The sequence below is a fragment of the Magnolia sinica genome, chromosome 2 (assembly GCF_029962835.1).
Source record: "Magnolia sinica isolate HGM2019 chromosome 2, MsV1, whole genome shotgun sequence".
NCBI classification, from domain to species: domain Eukaryota; kingdom Viridiplantae; phylum Streptophyta; class Magnoliopsida; order Magnoliales; family Magnoliaceae; genus Magnolia; species Magnolia sinica.
In genome coordinates this window covers 17,805,150-17,824,401 of record NC_080574.1, presented here as the reverse complement: position 1 = coordinate 17,824,401, position 19,252 = coordinate 17,805,150, and the positions used below count along the sequence as shown (strand labels likewise).

General features: G+C 40.1%; 1 protein-coding gene across 2 annotated transcripts; it reads left to right on the top strand.

Moving 5' to 3' along the window:
* The first annotated feature begins 3,143 nt into the window (after nt 1-3,143).
* LOC131236485 (probable plastid-lipid-associated protein 4, chloroplastic) lies at nt 3,144-17,957 on the top strand. Of its 2 annotated transcripts, XM_058233697.1 has the most exons (6): nt 3,148-3,557; nt 6,725-6,838; nt 9,494-9,592; nt 15,926-16,000; nt 17,250-17,317; nt 17,664-17,957. In XM_058233697.1, the coding sequence occupies exons 1-6, from the start codon at nt 3,216-3,218 to the stop codon at nt 17,734-17,736; spliced, it is 771 nt and encodes a 256-aa protein (XP_058089680.1). In that variant the 5' UTR covers nt 3,148-3,215; the 3' UTR covers nt 17,737-17,957. The 2 variants fall into 2 exon arrangements, with proteins under 2 accessions (XP_058089681.1, XP_058089680.1); XM_058233698.1 differs by lacking the exon at nt 6,725-6,838 and having other exon boundaries at nt 3,144-3,557.
* The last annotated feature ends 1,295 nt before the right edge of the window (nt 17,958-19,252 follow it).

Below are 19,252 nucleotides of genomic sequence, written 5' to 3'. Positions count from 1 at the left end.
CATACCATCACAAGAGCCTAGGGTGCAACTGTGCAAGTGGGTCGGTAATAGTTAAACATCTGTTTTAAATTGAGTTAATTGAATCTAGTACAAGTCCACTCGGTGAGTCTTCCCAATACTCGGTAGAATCAAAGTTAGAGTTGAGTTTCTCACCAGTTCAGCTAAAAATCAGGAGTGCCCATCTTTAGGACTGGTCATCCTTGCTGTGTTTGTTGTCACATCATATCTATTTGATGAACATGTGTATGTGCAGTTTTCTCCACCTTAATAAAGAAATTTTCATTGGGTTCAATGAAAGTTCACACGTGCGGTATGTGTGGGACTTACAATAATGTATCTTGGCACATCTGACACATATGATATATGCATGTATATAAAAAAAATAAAATTGCATATATGATTTATATGTAGTGATTGAAAAATATGCGGCAGCGCGTGGGACACCCATGATAATATATACTGGCACAGGAGGCACATGTGCAGCATGTATAACCTAGCACGCGCTTGGCAAGGGCAACACTTAGGCTTGTTGGATACCAACAAATAAGTAATTTTTTAACTTATATTAAGTAGTTAAATTATTTATTTTACTATAGTAGGATATGCCTTTTTTTTTTTTTACACTTAGATTATTTTGGTAAGTATTATTGCAAAAGTAAGCGTATCAGTCAAAAGTTTCTTGTGTTAATAAGTAATTTCTTTTAGCTTTTTAACCCGTAACTTTTCAACTTCCCTTTGAAGGTCATGCCAAAAGTGGCTCTCTCTCACACTCCATGTCAAATGAGGCCCCACATGGTGCGACATTGAAGGTGGAGCTACATAGTGGACTATCTACATAGATGGTGGGCCTCATATGATGGATGACCCCGTATTAATGTGAGCCCACATATGAATGGTCCACATCAAAAGTTAATCTATAACGATAAAAAACACACATCCAAAGTAAGTTGGTATGATGGATGACCCACTTCAAATATGAGGCTACATGATGGATAACTTATATCAAAGGTGGACTCTACATAATGGGCAGTGGACATTGAAGTTAGGCCTCACATGATGTATGACCCATGTCAAGGTGGTCTCATATGATGAACGATCCGTATCAAAGGTCGACCCTAATTATGAGTGGCCCATATCCAAGGTGGGTTGTGGTTGATGGACAAGTGGACCCACATGATTGATGGTCCACATCAGAGGTTGATAGGTGGTGTATACTGAAGGTGGGCCCCACATGATGTATGGCCCATTTGAGGTGGTCCCATATGATGGACAATATGCATCAAAGGTTGGCTCAAATTATGAGTGACCCATATCCAAAGCAAGGCCTACATGATGAACAGGTGGAACTCACATTATGGATGATCCACATCAAAGGTGGGCTCTACATTATGGTGTATGTTGAAGGTGGGCCCCACATGATGGACAATAACATTGATGGTGAGCCCTCACTGGATGGATTACCAACATTAAGGCAAGACTACATAATGAATGATGCATATTAAAAGTTGGGCCATAGTGATGAATGACCCACATCCAAGGTGAGCCCCATGTGATGGATGGTCCAAATCAAAGGTTGGGTCCATACAATGAATGACTCACATCAAAGATTGGCCTCACACAATGGATGGTGGACATAAAGGGACTGGATTTGAGAGATGATTACTTATAATATTGGAAAGCAAACATGTTTCTTTACTTTTTAGTTGATAAGTACATAGGTTATCAAATATATTTATTGGCTGAATAAAAAAAAAAAAAATCAAGATAAACTACTCATGGCATAGGTAGCATATCCAAAGCTAGTTGCAATCCAAACTCCCCTTCAAGGACACTTGAAAGCTAAATGCAGCACATCCATGATGTTTGAAGATAGACGGTGGCATGTGTACCATGGTAGAGTAGGTGGGTTTGTATGCGAATGAGACAGGCAGCCCGGACTTTTTTTTTATTTTTTTTCTTTGAGTACAAGAAAGGCTTTATGGTGAACGTAAGATCTTGGAATGCATGTTCCATTATTTATACTTTATGTGAAAAGAAATAGTAAAGAAATTATAAACTAGAGGCTTGTCTAAAAATAACTAGACTGCTGCCAAATAATTCCTATTTGAGAGAATTGATAACATACAAGGGCATCAATCATCTGGCTCTCCGTCACACGTCATTGAAGCCATTGTTGCATAGCAGACAATGGACCTTGAAAAAAGGATGGTTTAAACTAAAAAGACCTGCAGCGTGCGGGCGCGCGCACACACACACACATATATATATATATATCCAAATGCTCTCCACTGCAACGCATGGTACTCGTGCTAACTTTTTTGAGAACTCATCATGCATGATGTGACTTTGGTCCATGTGAAGCAGCACCTCATGAAGTTACCTGGGCTCTATTTTTACTTTGATCTAAAACTTTGGTGGGCCATGAAAATTGAAAACGGCTTCCTCCCTTAATTTACATTTCTCTTTGCTATGGCCCACCAAAATTTTAGATCAAGGTAAAAAAATTTTCCTTGAGGTTTCATGAGATTACGCATCACACAGACTGCTCGGTTTAGACGCCCATGACATGTGTGCAAAGGTGCACACATGAGCCATGAGCAGGGACTGCCCACAATGTTTTATATTTAAAGCCCACTCCATTCACCGGGTGGGTTCACCGTCTATAACGAATGGTTAACCCCTTAAAAACTTGGAGGGCCATGTCAATGAGAATAATATAAAACTGCCCCATAAAAGTCACTTGGTATGCCCAGCATGAATAGGCTGACAGCGAGTTACACCAGATTAACCCGTTTGATAAAAGATACACATTATAATAGCCACACATAAACCTATGGTTGGCATCTATGCCCACTGTTTACCATGGTCTGGACCACCTGAGTTATGCATTTTTCGCCCCAGGCATGGACGGAGTAGAATTTACACTTGGTGGGCCCACAGAGATGGGTATTTCACGGGCTGTGTAAAGCAGACGTTGTCGAGGATTCGGGTCCATCTACCACAAACCATAATTTGATGGCTCTGGTCTGCGTTACATGTACATATATGTGTGCAATTTACGAGAGTGCACGTGTATGAACACTTCACATTGCCAGAGTATCAAATAACCACCCCATTTATTTCCCGCTACCGTTTACGGTTTATCCAAATCCCCAACAAAATGATGCCACTTGAAAACGCCTCCTCTTCTCCGCTTTGCAAAATCACATCCATTCATGGCCTCTGCTTTTTTCTCTTCTCCCCAAACTACCCTCAGCAACTCCACTATTTACCACAGCAGCAGTAGAAACATCCATCTCTTTACGAGACTCAGCCCTCCTCAGAAGCCGACACGTGTCCCCTGCTCGCTCTCCATCGCCAAATCCCCTTTCCCAGCAAAACCCAACAACGAAATCAAGTTCTCAGAGAAATGGAGGAGCAGAGTCTCTTTCTTCCCTTCCTTCCTCAAGAAGAAAGGCAAGGACAGGGAGACCATGAAAGAGGAGCTCCTGGAGGCGATCTCAGCCCTTGATCGCGGCGCCGAGGCCACTCCCGATAATCAAGAGCGAGTCGACCAGGTGCGGATTGTTTGCTCTTACATCTCCCATCACCTATCAATTTCAAGAATTCAAATCTTGATTCCATTCGCCTGCAAGGAACTAACGTTGTGCTTGCCGCCCGACACCCCGTTTTGTAAACTTGAGACATACGGCTGTGTTTGGATTCACAAGCAGATTGAATTGCAATATTTCATAATTTCAGCGTTCATAACGAGGAAGTATCAACCTCAAAATTGCAATTACGCGCCTTTCCGAGTCCAACAGGAGAGCTATCAAATTGTGTTTTGCAGCCCAAATACATGGAAGGAAATCACAATTTGGTTGTTTCCACCTTAGTAGACCAACAATTTGATAGTGAATCCAAACACACCCTATGCATATGAATTGAATAGCCATCAAAGGGTGAAACCAAATCCAACCGAAATTTAGCATCTGACGGAACAAGAATTCAGAGAAAACGATGTTCAATACAAGCGGTCCCACAACTGCACGTATTGTTTTCTGCTTTGCTAGCGGTGTAATTTTCTTTTCTGTTCCTTTTGTTTTGTTTTGTTTTTCCTTTCATTTGTAGCTTTCGGTTCCTTGCTAATAAATTCTCATCTTTCAAAAAAAGAAAAAGAAAAAAGTGGTCAGTTGTGTACAGCAGCCCCTTGCTGATTCAGCCTGTACATATTTGAATGACAGTAGTGAAAACCCGCAATTTAGAGGTCTGGCATGTTAGTGATGGCAGTCATCATCTGTAGATAAAGGTCTTGATGTATACACAACTTCTGTGAGTGGCACTGTCATATTAAAGATCCCATATTGGTACGAGCATCATCATATGTACTTGCATGTCCATGTATATAATATGGGAGTTAACTGGGAGATGCTGTGGGTTTTCGCATGCAAGATGACACATGTGCCAACATGGCACACATAAACTGGTCCACTCGTCAGGTGGTCCATATGTGCATGAGAAAAGGCACAGGCTAGAAATATATGGCCAACGGCCCATATCCAACATACTCATTTGGCCCTGATGATCAATGAACCATCTTGACTGTTGAGTTTTGGCCTGGGTTAGATCACAATGTGCCCCACCTAACAAATGGAGCATATCCCCATACACTCTACACTGGGCCATTGGAGTGTGTGGCTTTGTGCTGCAAAGAGAACCTCCCATGTTACAGAGCGAGTTCCATTCACATCTGCTCAGAGTCTAAACTTAGTTGAGATTTTAAACATACTGCAGATTCATATTCTATGGTCAAGATTTTGGGCTCCTCTAGAGTCTAGATCCTCTAGTCAGACCAATTCTTGGACCCGAGACATGCACAGAGAAATCTTAGCCAAAACAAGTAATATAATGTTATAAAAATTTCAGTACGTATGTTAGATTGGTGAGTTTGTTAGAGTTATTTCATTGTACTTTGTGGATCTCATATGCAGTCATGGATGTCGTGGAAGGCTTTTTGGAATTTGCAAATGCTACTCGATGCAGATCCAACTGCTTCTACACACTTTGAAATCGATGGTTGTAACTCTTCAAATAACTTAAGTTTACCAGTTACTCTGCAAGGTTCAGTTGCTATATCTCGCGTGACTTCACAATCTAGGTCTGTTCTGTGACTGTTTCTGGATATACTTTTTTGGAGACAGTTGGGCCCCTGTTGCCACATGGCAACTTTTCCATAGTTGTGGAGCATTCCTCAAACTGGGTAAATGCGAGTAGGTATTAGCTTTTCTCTTGCAAGATGCTCTGTGCCAAACGACAAAGCCCCAGCTGGCTCCAGATTAAAAAATAAATAAATAAAGGAAGGAAGAAGAAGAAGAAGAAGAAGAAATTCCAGAAAGTCACCAAATGGAGCTTTAACAGTGAAAATTTATGATTTTTAGGAGAGGGTGGGGCTGGGATAAGAAGACTAGAGGATGTAAACTCAGCTTTATTGGGAAATGGGTATGGTGGTTTGGGGTCGAGGAGGGGAGGTTGTGGAGGTCGGTTATAGCTGAAAGATATGGGATCTCTATGATGGGGTGGTGGATAAAGGAATCCTCTCTATTCAGGGCTTCCTATATTTGGAATGCAATCACTAGCTTGGCTCATAAGGTCTTCTCAGAAATCGGGTTTCCTGTGGGAAATGGCACGGAGGATCTGGTTTTGGAAAGACATTTGGAGGGGAGAATCCTCTCTTCATTCCTTGTTCCCTCATATTGCCAGGCTTTGCTTGGACCTGGACATCTCAATTGCTAGGTGCTTCTCCGTCCAAGGTAGCAGAGGTGTGTGGATCCCCCCTTGCTGGCGGAACCTATCGAATGTTGATATTGAGGAGATGTCAAGGCTCCTTGCGAGTCTGGAAGGTATCTGCCCTTCCCCTGCTGTTAAGGACCGTCTCTATTGGATAAAAGATAGATGGGGGAAGTTCTCTATTTGATCTTTCCTCGAGATGGTGTCCCGCTCTGCATCTGTAGCAGTGGGTGTCCACATGGATGGCCTGGAGGTATGGGGCCCTGCTAAAGGTTGCAGCATTCACATGGCTGGTTGGTAGGAATAAAATCCTTTATGTCGACAACCTGCAGAAAAGGGGCATGTCGCTCCCAAATGTGTCTTCTCTGTCTGAAGAATGAGGAGATGGTGGTGCATTTATTCGTGCTTTGATTTGAATTTGATTTGGGATGGTGTCTTCTCTGCTTTGACATTCCTTGGCTTATGCCGGATTGCATGGAGACACTGTTTTTGTCATGGCATGAAGGTGGCCCTATATCGAAAGCCCAAGGGGGAGTGGTGGTTGGCCTTGCTGGCAGTCCCATGATCAGTTTGGTTGGAAAGAACTAATAGGTGCTTTCGGAATAGCAGGGCCACAGCGGCTTCCATTGTTAGGAAAAAGATTTGTAAGGCAGTTTTTTTTTTTAAAATAAAAATAAAAATGATTCCAGAGTTAGTTCCATAAGGACTCCTTAACTGAACAATAGGTGAGGGCCACCTGATTTGGGCACCATGTTGGCTCTCCAGCAGTTATTTTCATCATTGTTGCAAATTTGTAATAACCATGCTTTAATGTAATGAGATTAAACCCTTGTCACAGTTTTCTTTCAAACTTTCCTTTTCAATAACCTTCAAATTGGGTGAAATAAATTACTTAAATTTAAAAGGAGATGGTATGATTTTATTTGCTGATGTTTTGTGAAACCCTTTCATTGGTTAGATTGCCCGTGAACTGGAAGCAGTAAATACCATAAAGGAACCACTCAAATCTAATTTTCTGAATGGAAAATGGGAGCTGATATATACGACTTCGAGATCAATTTTGCAAAGCCAGGTGTGGTGGTCTCTGTCTTTCCCTCTTTTTGTCTTAAAGAAGTCTCTATTAGTTGTTTAAATGAAGGTAAAAAATATCAATATCATTGCGGATATCAGTTTTTCAGAAAGCCAATATGTATCAAATGATATAACAATTGAATCAGTGTGGTTTTTTTTTCCCCCAACCAAAAAGATCCGAAAATATCATATAAATCATTTTTAAAAAAGAAGGAAAATGCCTATTGTGAAATGACTTTATGTCTTCAATATGAGTTTGTACATGTATTGGCCCACTTTGAGGTAGGAATACTCTTCTATGTCTGACCAGTTGGGAATATTGAGTGTCTTTTTCAATGAACCTAATTAGAAGTTCTAAATACATAGTCCTAGGCATGGATACACATATTTTGGCACATTATGTTTTAAGACTAAAAATGTCAGTGCAGAAAATAAATAAATGAAAAGCAGAAATATATCCAGAAAATGGAAGATAAAAATATCTGTATCATGAAAACCGAGTTTGAACAACTCCTAACTCAAAATATGTGTGATTTGCTAGATTATGCTATATTTTGGTAGGATTTTCTAAAATCTAGCAGAAAAACAAGGAAATAATTATGCACTTACATCTTAGATTTGGCCCAAATCGATGCCGGTGGCTTTGATCTGTTAAAGCAGGCTTGGATTTGTGTTTCTTCGCACAAGTCTAGTCAAGAATCTCCAAAGAAATGGAGTTCCCCCTTTCCTCTAAGAAACAAAACACCAAAATAGTGAAACAATATGAAAATAACGAGTCTCAGTTGTATAAACCAATACGACTGAATATTGACCAATATGACTGATGTATTGGTTGATATGTTATATCAACCAATACATCAATTGAGACAACCAATATACTGGCCTAATGGTGTTAATATTTGGCTGACTGATTCACAGGCATTTCATATAGTATTTGAAAAGGCCCTACATATTGTCCAATACGATATGATACATATCTGCTGATATTTTGATTAATCTCCATTTGCAGAATCAAGCATATAGTGTTTACGTGGATTACTTATTCTACTTTTTTTTTTTGGCAGCGTATTTTGGACTGATTTGCTGCACCCTATACTGTTTGTTTTGCATCTATACCGTTTTCGTTTTCGTTTTTGCTTTTTCTTTTTTCTTTTTTTCTTTTTTGGTTTGCTTTTGTTTGTTTGTTTGTTCTTTTTTCTTTTTTATTTATTTTATTTTATTTGCATAACTAGTCGAAAATCTCTTTACTGGTTCCTCATTTGTGCTGCAGTGAATGATGAGTTTATGTAGCTCTTTGTTTCCGTAAAAGGAGACCGGTCTGTTTCTCTTTCATAATCACAATCATCTTAGCCTTTCATCCAGAAACTCGGGTCAGATTTTTAAATGGTGGGTCGGCAAAATTTCTATTATCGGCTAGCCCTCAGATATTGTCTTCCTTGTTTACCCAGGCTCTAGAACCAGCCATGGCAGAGGCTCACATTGACAATACTTGCATGCCAACACAGCCCCATTCAATACTAACCCCCAGGCCCCAACTCTACTAACACCATGTGCAGGAAGGGCAAGCAAGGAGGGTCATGGAGGGACAAGTGCCAGATATACTGCTGAGCATGAGGCATGATTGTGCGCACACATTCATGGAGTTTCTCCATGTTGGGTATTTAACACAGGCACCCAAGTCGGTGTTGAGTAACACACATGTACCGCCATTGATCCAGAACTGGAAAGTGGAAAGGACATACTCATATAGCTGGCTGTGAACATTATCAGGGAGCCCACTGCCCATGGTCTCTCCTTCCAAAGTTGTGAAATGAGAGGATATGGTTGACAAAACGGTAACAACTGATGAAATGCATATCAAGCATTAACTTGAAGAGCCTGGGTTGCTTTTGGAAAAATGACAACAAGCCAAATATGCCGATTATGCATATATAATATGTTCCTAGATTCAACGTCTGGGGTTCAATACTTCTTTAAAATATAAAAAAAGAGGGGCTTCTGATTTAGTAATGGTTCCTCACAAATGATATGGAAGCACAATAAAATAGTACTCCAAGATTAGACAGGACTGAGTCCAATTCCTGTACTTGGGTCTGGATACAGAAGCACAATAAAATAGTAGTCCAAGTTTAGACAGAACCTGAATCCAATTCCCACAGTTACGCTGGATACAGATAGACTAGTATCCAACCCAGATCTGACCCAATGAATCCAACCCAGACCTGACTCACTGACAGCCCTGATCTTTTGCATACTGTAAACTGTTCTGCTTTCTATTATATACGCTGCTAATTGTTTTGGGAAGTGCAGCTCATACTGTATCCAAAACTTACACGACCTGAGTGCAATTCTCGTAGTTGGTTCCAGCTACAGATACACTCGTATCCAACCTGAACATGACCCCTTGATAGCCCTGATCTTTCGCATTGTGTAAACTGTTCTGCTTTCTTACCACATACACTGCTAGTCACTTTGGGACTATTTACAGCAGGTATACCTTGCCTTTTCTCTTTCTTTTATGCATAGTTCATTTGAACAAAATACATGCATAGAAAATAATCATCATCCTTTACCGGCTATTTGGGATTGGCTTAGGAAATCATATTGTACTTCTATATTTTGGATCTAACAACTGATTTCACCATGGGTATAACAGAGGCCAAAGTTCTTACGACCGAATGGAAAAATTTACCAAGCAATCAACGCGGATACACTGAGAGCCCAAAATATGGAAACTTGGCCTTATTTCAATCAGGTGCTTCTTCTCAGTTAATTTTCCAATTATGTTTGTTGACTTTTTATTAAATATTGTGGTTTATTTTGGACCTGCATTTCCTGATTATCAAAGAAATCAAGATGCAACATCTAACAAAAAAGCTGTACTAAACATTGACTGCAGTGCTGACATATAGTCGCATTCTAGGAAAACTACGATATTCTGTGGTTAGTTGTAACCTTCCCAGACTTTGACATTTTAGTCACTTGGTGGTGTTTAAATTGATTAAACTTTTTTGCAAGTCCCTGGTTCATCACATATCCCCTCTAATCTCTAACCACATGGTGGACCGTAGTGAAAAGTGCATGTCTTGGAAAATTTTCAAGATAGTAGGAAACATTTTCCTTAATTCCACTGGTTGATATGGTGATCTGAAGGTGAGATGGCTTTTTTTCTTTCTTTCTTTCTTTATTTCTTCTTTCTTCTTCTTCTTCTTCTTCTTCTTCTTCTTTTTAATTTTTAATTTTTTAATTTTTTTTATTTTAATAATTTAAATTTTATAATGGAAAAGCAAAATTTTTTGTCTGCAAATATGGGTGAAAATGTAAATAGCTCTGATGTTTTTTTCTGAGACTTGGTTCCCACTAGGAATGCTACATTTCTATAATCTGCATCCTTCTGAAGTGCCCTCTTGAGTTAGTTGATCCTATCTGTGGGAAAAACTGAAACATACTTGAATTGATTTCATGCTCAACCTGCAAATGTCTATGGTTCTAGGAGCAACTAATCTACATATTTGTCTCCATAACTAAGGCCTTGAGGATTCTTCATAATTAGGGATTTTTAACATATTCATCATGTTTCCTCTAACGGGTCCATTTTTCAATGAATCACTTTTCAAGCTTCACATTCCAGACTTTTGATGCCTGTAGAGCTTCACATTCTGTATAAAAAAGTACCCACCACATCTTACTCAGGCAATTTTTTCTGCTTTACTACCGGTGAGGAACTTAGGCTATGTTTGTTAACGCTGAATTTTTGCACTTAACGCGGAATGGGGAAATTTTCCGTGTTTAGTGGTGTTTGTTAATGCGTTGTTAACGCGGAAGACAGAAAGCGCTAAGTGGTTTTTCACTGAATTCTTTCCGTGATAGGAGTCTGGCTTAATGGTGAACGCGGAATGCGCTCCGTGATTTTTCATTAAACAAAATATTTTTCCTTCCAAAAGTACCCCTTTTCAAGTTACTACGGAAAGTTTTTCTTTTCAATTGTTTGCGCAATACAAAATCAACTAAAACTTCTTTACGACCCACCATGATTTATGTGTTTGATCCACACTGTCCATCAACTTTTTCAGATAATTTAACATGTGATCCAATAAAAGAAGCCGGTCTAATGATTAATTGGACCATAAGGTGGGGATTGAACGTCCACCGTTAAAAACTTCTTGAGAGCTGGAGAAGTTTCCGATCAAGCTGATATTTGTGTTTTCACTTCATCCATGTCTACATGACCTAATGAATAGGTTGGATGGTAAAAAACATCACAGTGGCCCATGTAACTTTGATCTCTTTGAACCGTTGGGACACAGATTGCGTACTACCCCCGCCTGTCCCTAGCTTCGAACGGGCAGTTCTGTGGGCAGGCCCACCGTGATGTATCTGTACATCCAAACCCTCTATCCCTTTTCTCATATTATATAAAAGCATCAAAACAAAAATGAGTCAAATCCAACGATCAAATGGACCACATCACAGATGACTCTTGCATTTAATGCAACCAAGATTATTATTTGGTTTAGTCCACTTGAGGGTTGGATCTGCCTCATTTTTGTGTTCATGACTTAAAATAATGTAAGAAAAGGGATTGACGGTTTGGATGTACATATACATCACGGTGGGCCCGCCCACAGAATTGCCCGTTCGGAGGGAAGTACACTCGTACGCAATCTGCGTCCTCGTTAAACACGGACGCGGATTTACTGCGAAAGCCTTTGCAGGAAGCTCCTGCGTAGGGAATCTGGATGGGGCCCACTGAGATGTTTTTGAGAAAGCCACACCGTCCATCCGATTTTAGAGATTATTTTATGATATGCAACCAAAAATAAGGTATATTCAAAACTCGAATCGACCACACGAGAGGAAACAGTGGAGATTTAGTGACCACCATTGAAACATTTATATGGCCACGAAGGTTTTGTCTCAGTCTAATTTTTGATATTTTCACTTCATCCCAGTGAAAATGACCTTATCAACGGCTTGGATGGAATATAAACATCAAGGTGGAGCCTAGGAAGGTTTCAGCGGTGGACATTCCTTTGCCACTGTTTCACCTCGTATGGCCCACTTGAGTCTTATATCCTCCTAATTTTCAATCACATGTACTAAAATGAGCTAGAAAAACGGATGGACGGGTTAGATTTCTCATAAACATCACGGTGGCCCCCACCATGCATTCCTAGCGCAGGAATTTCCTGCCAAAGACTTTCGCCGGAAATCCTCTTCCGTTACGGGAACGGACTGGCTACTCCCACTGCCACCGGCCAGTGGCTGATGGTCGGTGCTCTGTGGGCCCTACCATGGCGTATGTGTTTCATCCATGCCATCCATCTATTTTTTTAGACCATTTCATGGTATGGAACAAAAAACTAGATATATCAAAATCTCAAGTCGGCCACATTACAGGAAACAGTGTTGAATAGCGTCGACCATTAAAAACCTTCTGGGGACCATAAAAGTTTTGGATCAAGCTGATCTTTGTTTTTACCCTTCATCTGGGCCTTAGGAGGATTTTAATGATGCATATCCAATCATTATTGTTTTCCTATGGTGTGGTCCACCTGAGGTTTATATTCCTCTAATTTTTGGGAAGAAGCACTAGAATGATTTGTAAAAATGGATGAACGGAATGGATGAAACACATACATCATGGAGGGGCTAACAGAGCACGAAGTTCGTATGAAAGGCTTTAGCAGGAAATCGCGGATTTCCTGCTAAAGGCTTTCGCGGGAAGTTCCTGCGCTGGAAACTTAGGTGGGGCTTACCGTGATGTTTGTGAGAAATCCACCCCATCCATCCATTTTTTGAGATCATTTTAGGACTTGAGAGAAAAATTGAGAAGGATCCAATACTCAACCGCAATAAAGGAAAACGTGTACAGGGAAATTCCTGCCATTGAAATGTTACTGGCGTAGACAGTGATGTTTATATGCCATCTATACCGTTTATAATGTCATTCATACTGGGATGAAATGAAAATAAAAATATTATCCTGGTCCGAGCCAGGGATGGGATTGGGAAGTGGATTGGCCGGTGTATTGACGTAAGAAAGTTCTGTGGGTCCCATCATGATGTATTTGTTATATCTAAACCGTCCATCCATTTTGTGAACTAGTCGTAAGACTTGAGCTGAAAAATAAGACATATATAAAGATAAACTGGACCACACTACAAAAAGCACTAGGGGATTGAACGTGTACCGTTGAAACCCTTTTGGGGTCATAGAAGTTTCGGATCAATATGAAATTTGTTTTTCCTCTTCATCCAGATATTTTTGACCTTATGAATACATTAGATGGAAATAAACGTTATAGTGGGCCCTGCGAGTTTTTTAACGATGAAAATCATTATCCCACTGCTATTTTTGGTGTGGTCCATTTGAGTTTTGGATATGATTCATTTTTTGGACAATGCTCTAAAATAATCTTGAAAAATTTATGAACGGTGTGGATATAATAAATACATTATTGTAGGGCCCATGTAACTTTGATCCCCTTTGAAACCTTCATACAAGGCAGACCTCGAGGAGCGTCTTCGCACGACACATATCCACATATCAACGGATTGGCCACTCCCCCCGCCACCAGCCTAGTGGGTGATGGTCAGTGCTATGAGGCCCCATGATGTATGTGTTTCATCCATTCAGTTCATTCATTTTTTACATATCATTTTAATTTTCTATTAAGTATTTTATAGTTTATTTGAATTAAATAGAATAATTTTATTTTCATTTAATAGAAAATAACTTCTTTATAATGCAAAATATTTCCAAACAGGAGAAAGGGGCAAATGTGTCAAATCAACATATTTCAGCCAATTCATATGTTTGTTAACAAACAGGTTGTTTCAAATTCAGTACTTAATTTTCAGACTTCAACCATAATTACCAAACAAGTTTTTTGACTTCAGATTTCAGATTCAGGCTTTAGATTTCAGATTCAGCTTCAGATTTCAGATTCAGGCTTTAGGCTTCAGATTTAACAAACGGGGCCTTAGTGAAGCTCAAAATTTTCAGTAAGGGATCAAAATACGATCAAAATGACGAGTGCTGACATGTGGATGAGCCACATGGCATGAAAGAATCTTGCAAGAGCGAGACTCATGCATGTGGTTACTACATACTAGTCTAATATGTACACTTTACACTTCTGCATCAAGAGTTGCCTAGCTTGCTTGGCCTGCCTGGCTGTCTGTCAGATTTCAACATGCAGTCATTCCTTCATCATGTAGCCAAGTTCCGTCATTGTGCAATGCGTTTATTAGGCCATCATCATCCAAAACTTCTATAGCTGAAACCTCAGAGCTCAAAATGGAGCTGGCGTTAGTTTGCAGAAGACTCTAGTGGGCAATAGTTTGCTGAGAATTCTTTCCTTTTACCCTGTTATCAACTTCTTTGAAGTACACACAAAAGACTATCTGGGTCTCAATGCGATTCGTGCACTCTTTGCTGCACAAAGCTGCCAGCCACTCCTTGATACTCTGCCATGGTATAAAACTGATCCAATTGTTATGTGGTTTCTTTATCATTAAATTTTGAACAATGAAATGGGGTTAGTGGCTAGGGGTGGGATGGGTTGGGGCTTGCCTGAGTCCGACCCGTTTACTAAATGAGCCAAGATTTCTGGCCTGATCCCAACCCGTTTACCCTGTGGCCCGACCCATTCCACTTAAAATACATCAAGCGAAGAACCTGACCTGATCCATTTAATTGTGATCTGATCTGCTCAACTGACCTGACCCAACTCAAGTTTAAGAGCTGAATATGGGGCTAAACATATGCGCAGCCTGGCCCAGTTAGTGGATACACACATACATGTAAGCATACATCCTATGTATGTATCTGGATTCTGGATCAGGTATGTTTTGGCCTGAGCCTGATCCATTTAGTTAAATGGGTCACATTTCTAGCCTAATTCCAACCCACTACCCATTTAGCTTGGCCCAAATCCGCCTTGGAAGTGGACCGGGCCGATCTGACTCATGCCACCTCTAGTAGTGACAACCGTCTTCCTCAGATGAAGACTTATAAAGAGTGGAAAATGACATTAGGCCTGAAAACCCACTTGATGTTGACTTTGTAGGCCTGAAAGCATACACATGGCTGCATAAATTCATATTCATGTGATACACAAGCATATCACGTGGGAGTCGCTCATATATTTATCCCTGGTCTCATAGAGTGTTAAGCTAAAAAACCCACTTAAGCAAACTTTGATTAAGAATGATGTATGTCAGAAAGTGCATCGTCAATCAACTTGATCTGATCATTTCTTGGAAGCTGAAAGTGACATGCTTTACAAAGAATTCTAGCATCAAAGGCAGCTTGTCATGAACAAAAAGTGAAAATTGACTTGAGTTGATAATTTAGTGTCAGCATCTGGACAACGTAGTAGGCGGATCAAATCATGGGTGCCCATAACAGCCAAAATGTTTATTATTATTATTATTATTATGAAAGGTAGCTCCTTTGTCCTCAAATATCTCTTGCTCTTCTCTTACTGCATGCAAGGATATTTTAGGGAACGAAGGAAAAAGTGTTTTTATAGATATACTCAAAGCATCAATAACCTCTTCTTCTTTTTTTAAACCCTCAAGCATTGGCCTGATGCGATCCTGCAGATACTTGTTTTTTCAATTTCAAAGAACAAATGCATGATTAATGTTTGCGTGCATCTGCAGGGAATAGTCTTGCCTTAAAAAGCAGCGGGGACACCCTGTCGTCATCATCACAAAAAGAAAAAAGAAAAAAAAAGAAGCATGATTAATGTTGGTTCTGCAGCCTTTTCTTCATATAGAAAGTAGAGCTTTGAAAAGGTTCTGTGGGAAATTTGTTTTTATGAAGCCTACTTGCTACTGCTTCTTGAGTCATTTTAGGTCATGCAGAAACTAACTGAACACGTAGGCTTCATAAAAACAAGAAGCCAATAGCGAAACAAAATCAATAGCGAACAAGAGCTGACACAGAAACATGTCAATAGGAAATTTTGTTGGTCAACATCAGTTATGTAATGATCGAGCTCTTCTTTCTTTTTTGTCTTGAATGTTCCAGCCTATCTTCCCCTTGATATATGATGCATAGTCAATGTTTCTGCAGGTAACAGCAAACTTAGTACCTCTCTCTTCAACAAAGGTGGCTGTTAAATTTGATACTTTCAAAATTGCTGGTTTGGTAAGTGATATTTGGCCCTTAAAGATTTTATCAATGTTGAATTCTGAACCAATTATTAATTTAATTTGATGGTATGATAATCTAAAGGCTAGCATTGTGACGATGGGATTGTTGGTTAATGCATTTCTTGGGTTGGCTCTAGGTATGAATCCGTTTCTAGTGGAATATAGACCCCAAAATTGGAAATTAAATCTCTCAGAAAAAGGTTCCATGCTATGTGTATATACATATGCAACAAGATGCTTCCTGCTCCAGAGCTCAAAAAGGAAACTACAACACGGCCACATTGCCTTTCATATCTATCTAAAATGGACTCTGAAGCATAACTTTCTACTGGTTGTTGCTAAATGTCATTGTTTGATTGTAAGTTACCAGTGAAAGAAATTTCTGTCAATTGCATGAGTTCACATGATAAAGCTCCTGGCAGAAATTGATTAGAAGTGCAGAAAACATGGACTGTTTCCCCCTCTCATGAGAGGATACAACCTTCATTCAAGATAGAATTCAAGTAAAGGGATGTTCCCGCAAAAAGAACTGAAAATGATGCGAGTCAAAAATTGAGGGCTGATAACATGACTTTGAGTGGAAGATCTTCACTACTCCCATAACTATTAACCTGACTTGAGGGTGCATCCACTCTGGTGTGGCCTGTCTTATCTGACTTTTATTTTATGCCCAGGTTAGCAGTCTCCCTTGACTGCTGCAGAGGTTGACTATCTGAACTTTTCATTGCCAAACTAGAGCTTGCTGGATCTAGAAGCAGCTGTCTAAGAGGTGAACTAGTTCCGAGAGCTGCAGGAATAAGAATAACAGCTTCCTTAACTAGAGATGCGAGGGTGGCCTTAACTTCTTGCATATCTATTAAGCCACAACCCTAAGCTACTGCTGCACGCTACTTCTGAACTGACTGAAAAGATTCAACTAGAGTTACTTTCCGTTCATCAATTTTACCATTAATCTGCGATTACCTCGTCTCGTAAAACATGGGAACACAGGCAGGTGATCTATAATATCCATAAGCTATGAAAATGGGGGGTGCATGCCTATTTTCAGTGCCTACGTGAACATACAAAGTGTATAGGGTAACAATGGGAAGTTTTAATTCAACTATTTAGCACATATGCTCGTCTAAGGACCATTTGATTTTATTCGAAGTTAGTCTCTTTTTATTATTTCGCCTTGTACCTTTACAAGTGGCTCACTCATCAGACCTGACTTTTGTTTCATTGTCCAACTGAATTGTGTACAGATACCCATTAAAGCGCCCGGAAGAGCTCGTGGCGAACTAGAAATCACATATCTGGACGAAGAGTTGCGGTGAGTTAAAATGCAAAAGTTTCTAAAGATTCGATGTAGTGTTGAGTGAGACAATGTGGCTTGATGTCAAGATAAAAAATGGGTCTCCACAATCTGAGGCCTCCAAACTTTTCTGATGGGGAGAAAGCTCAAAGGAATTGGCCCAACTAAAGTGAACTGACAGATTGGCCCTAATTGGATCACCCAACTATGAGACCCACTTGCCCATTCTGGGCCATCAAGACACTATTCATGTCTAATGCAGCAGGACCCTATAACTTCTTTTAACTAACATTTTGTGATGTGTTTTGTGGGAAACTGAACATACCAAAGTGTAATTTTCTTGGAATTCGATTTTGGTGTGCAGAATCTCCAGGGGCGACAAAGGGAACTTGTTCATTTTGAAAATGGTGGACCCATCATATAGAGTCCCGCTGTAAGTTGAAAGATACATGGATATGAAAGCATTGTAATTGAGTGTGGTTACTCAGATTTCTTTGTACAAATTCAGAAAAATTTCTGTTAGTTTTGCATGGAGAGCAGTTTCCATCTTCTCTGGAATATGTAATTCGAAGAGGGATGTTGTGGGCCACAACAAACTTCTCCAATGCAATTTTTACAATTTGTAATATCCATTTAGAACAAATATACGAGTTATTTATGTGGAGTCTCTTTTAAAAAATTTAGCAACCTTCGGATTAGTAAAATGCATGCATCATCTAAGGCCAAAACTACTGAACTCTCTCGTTACAGGTGTAGACCATGAAATAGGGGAATGCAGATCATGACTACTCACCGAATGGTGATGGAGAAGGGGCCTTGCTTTATGCTGCAATATGGCAGAGGTGTAAAAGATCCAAGCCATTCATCACAGGGTCCAAGTCTGTAGAGATCTAGCTGGTTCACCAGCCAAATGGACCACAGGTGTACCTTGAATGTGGACTGTTTTGGTCACTCTCTAACCATTCAATTTTTTTTTTTTCATACAAGTTTAGCATAATGAGTGGATCAGCCTGCTTTTTGGGCCAAGGCACGTTCACAATGGTGCCCACCTGATGAACTACCAGGATCTTTCACTTGAGTGCATGTTGGCACGTGTGCCAACGTCTCACCTCTGCTATCTCTTATTAGGGATCTACTAAGACACCCTTGCTCACAGTACCAATGGCTCAGTAGAAGTTGCAACTGACAAATAAAGCAATAGCACATGCATCCATGCATGATGTTCGCATCAGATCACCATTGACAGGCTTTGAAGCCTCCGTTTGCGGGTGAAGAAGAGGGGGGGTGTGGTGTCGCTTCCTTACACTTGCCTTAAAACTAGCATAGGTGAGGCATGATTTTACAGTGTTCCCTTTGCTATGGCTCACCCAAGTTAGAATCAGCATGTTTTTTGGGATCAATGGTAAATATACAATTCCTGTATTCAAGGTGCAACAATAATCCATTGGAAGACTCTTTACATTTTCAAAGGTCTACCTAGCAATGTTGCAGCAATTAACTGGGTAATTATACAATTTTCCTGTCCAAATAAGGATGATGGATTGACCATTCATCAAAGTAAAGATGCAACTCGGTTGAATCCAATCCAGTTTAGCACCATAAATCAGCATTTGAAAATATGCCTGACAGCCAAAAGTTGCAACCTGACTCAGTATTTCATTTACTTTCTTGTATGATCTCAAACAGCATGCCCACAGAATTGAGTTGTCTGAGGCACGATGGGTGCACATGCGTAATGTGGCTTTCCAATATCAGGAAACATGTAAATCATATCCTTTCCTATTATCCTCGCAGCAGCATGCATAACCCATCCTCCCATCCCCCTGGGTCCAATTTCCACGTGGAAACTATATCATCTGTGATCAGAAGATGTGATATAGAGCCCTCAGTTTGTTCTGTCTGACAATCCAGACCATTGCCATCTTGGATGGTTCATTCTCCCCGCCCGCGCCG

Coding starts and splice junctions, on each gene's coding strand:
- LOC131236485 (XM_058233697.1), top strand. CDS start 3,216: ATGGCCTCTGCTTTTTTCTCTTCTCCCCAAACTACCCTCAGCAACTCC. Junction 3,558..6,724: donor ATCAAGAGCGAGTCGACCAG/GTGCGGATTGTT, acceptor TTCATTGGTTAG/ATTGCCCGTGAACTGGAAGC. Junction 6,839..9,493: donor GATCAATTTTGCAAAGCCAG/GTGTGGTGGTCT, acceptor TGGGTATAACAG/AGGCCAAAGTTCTTACGACC.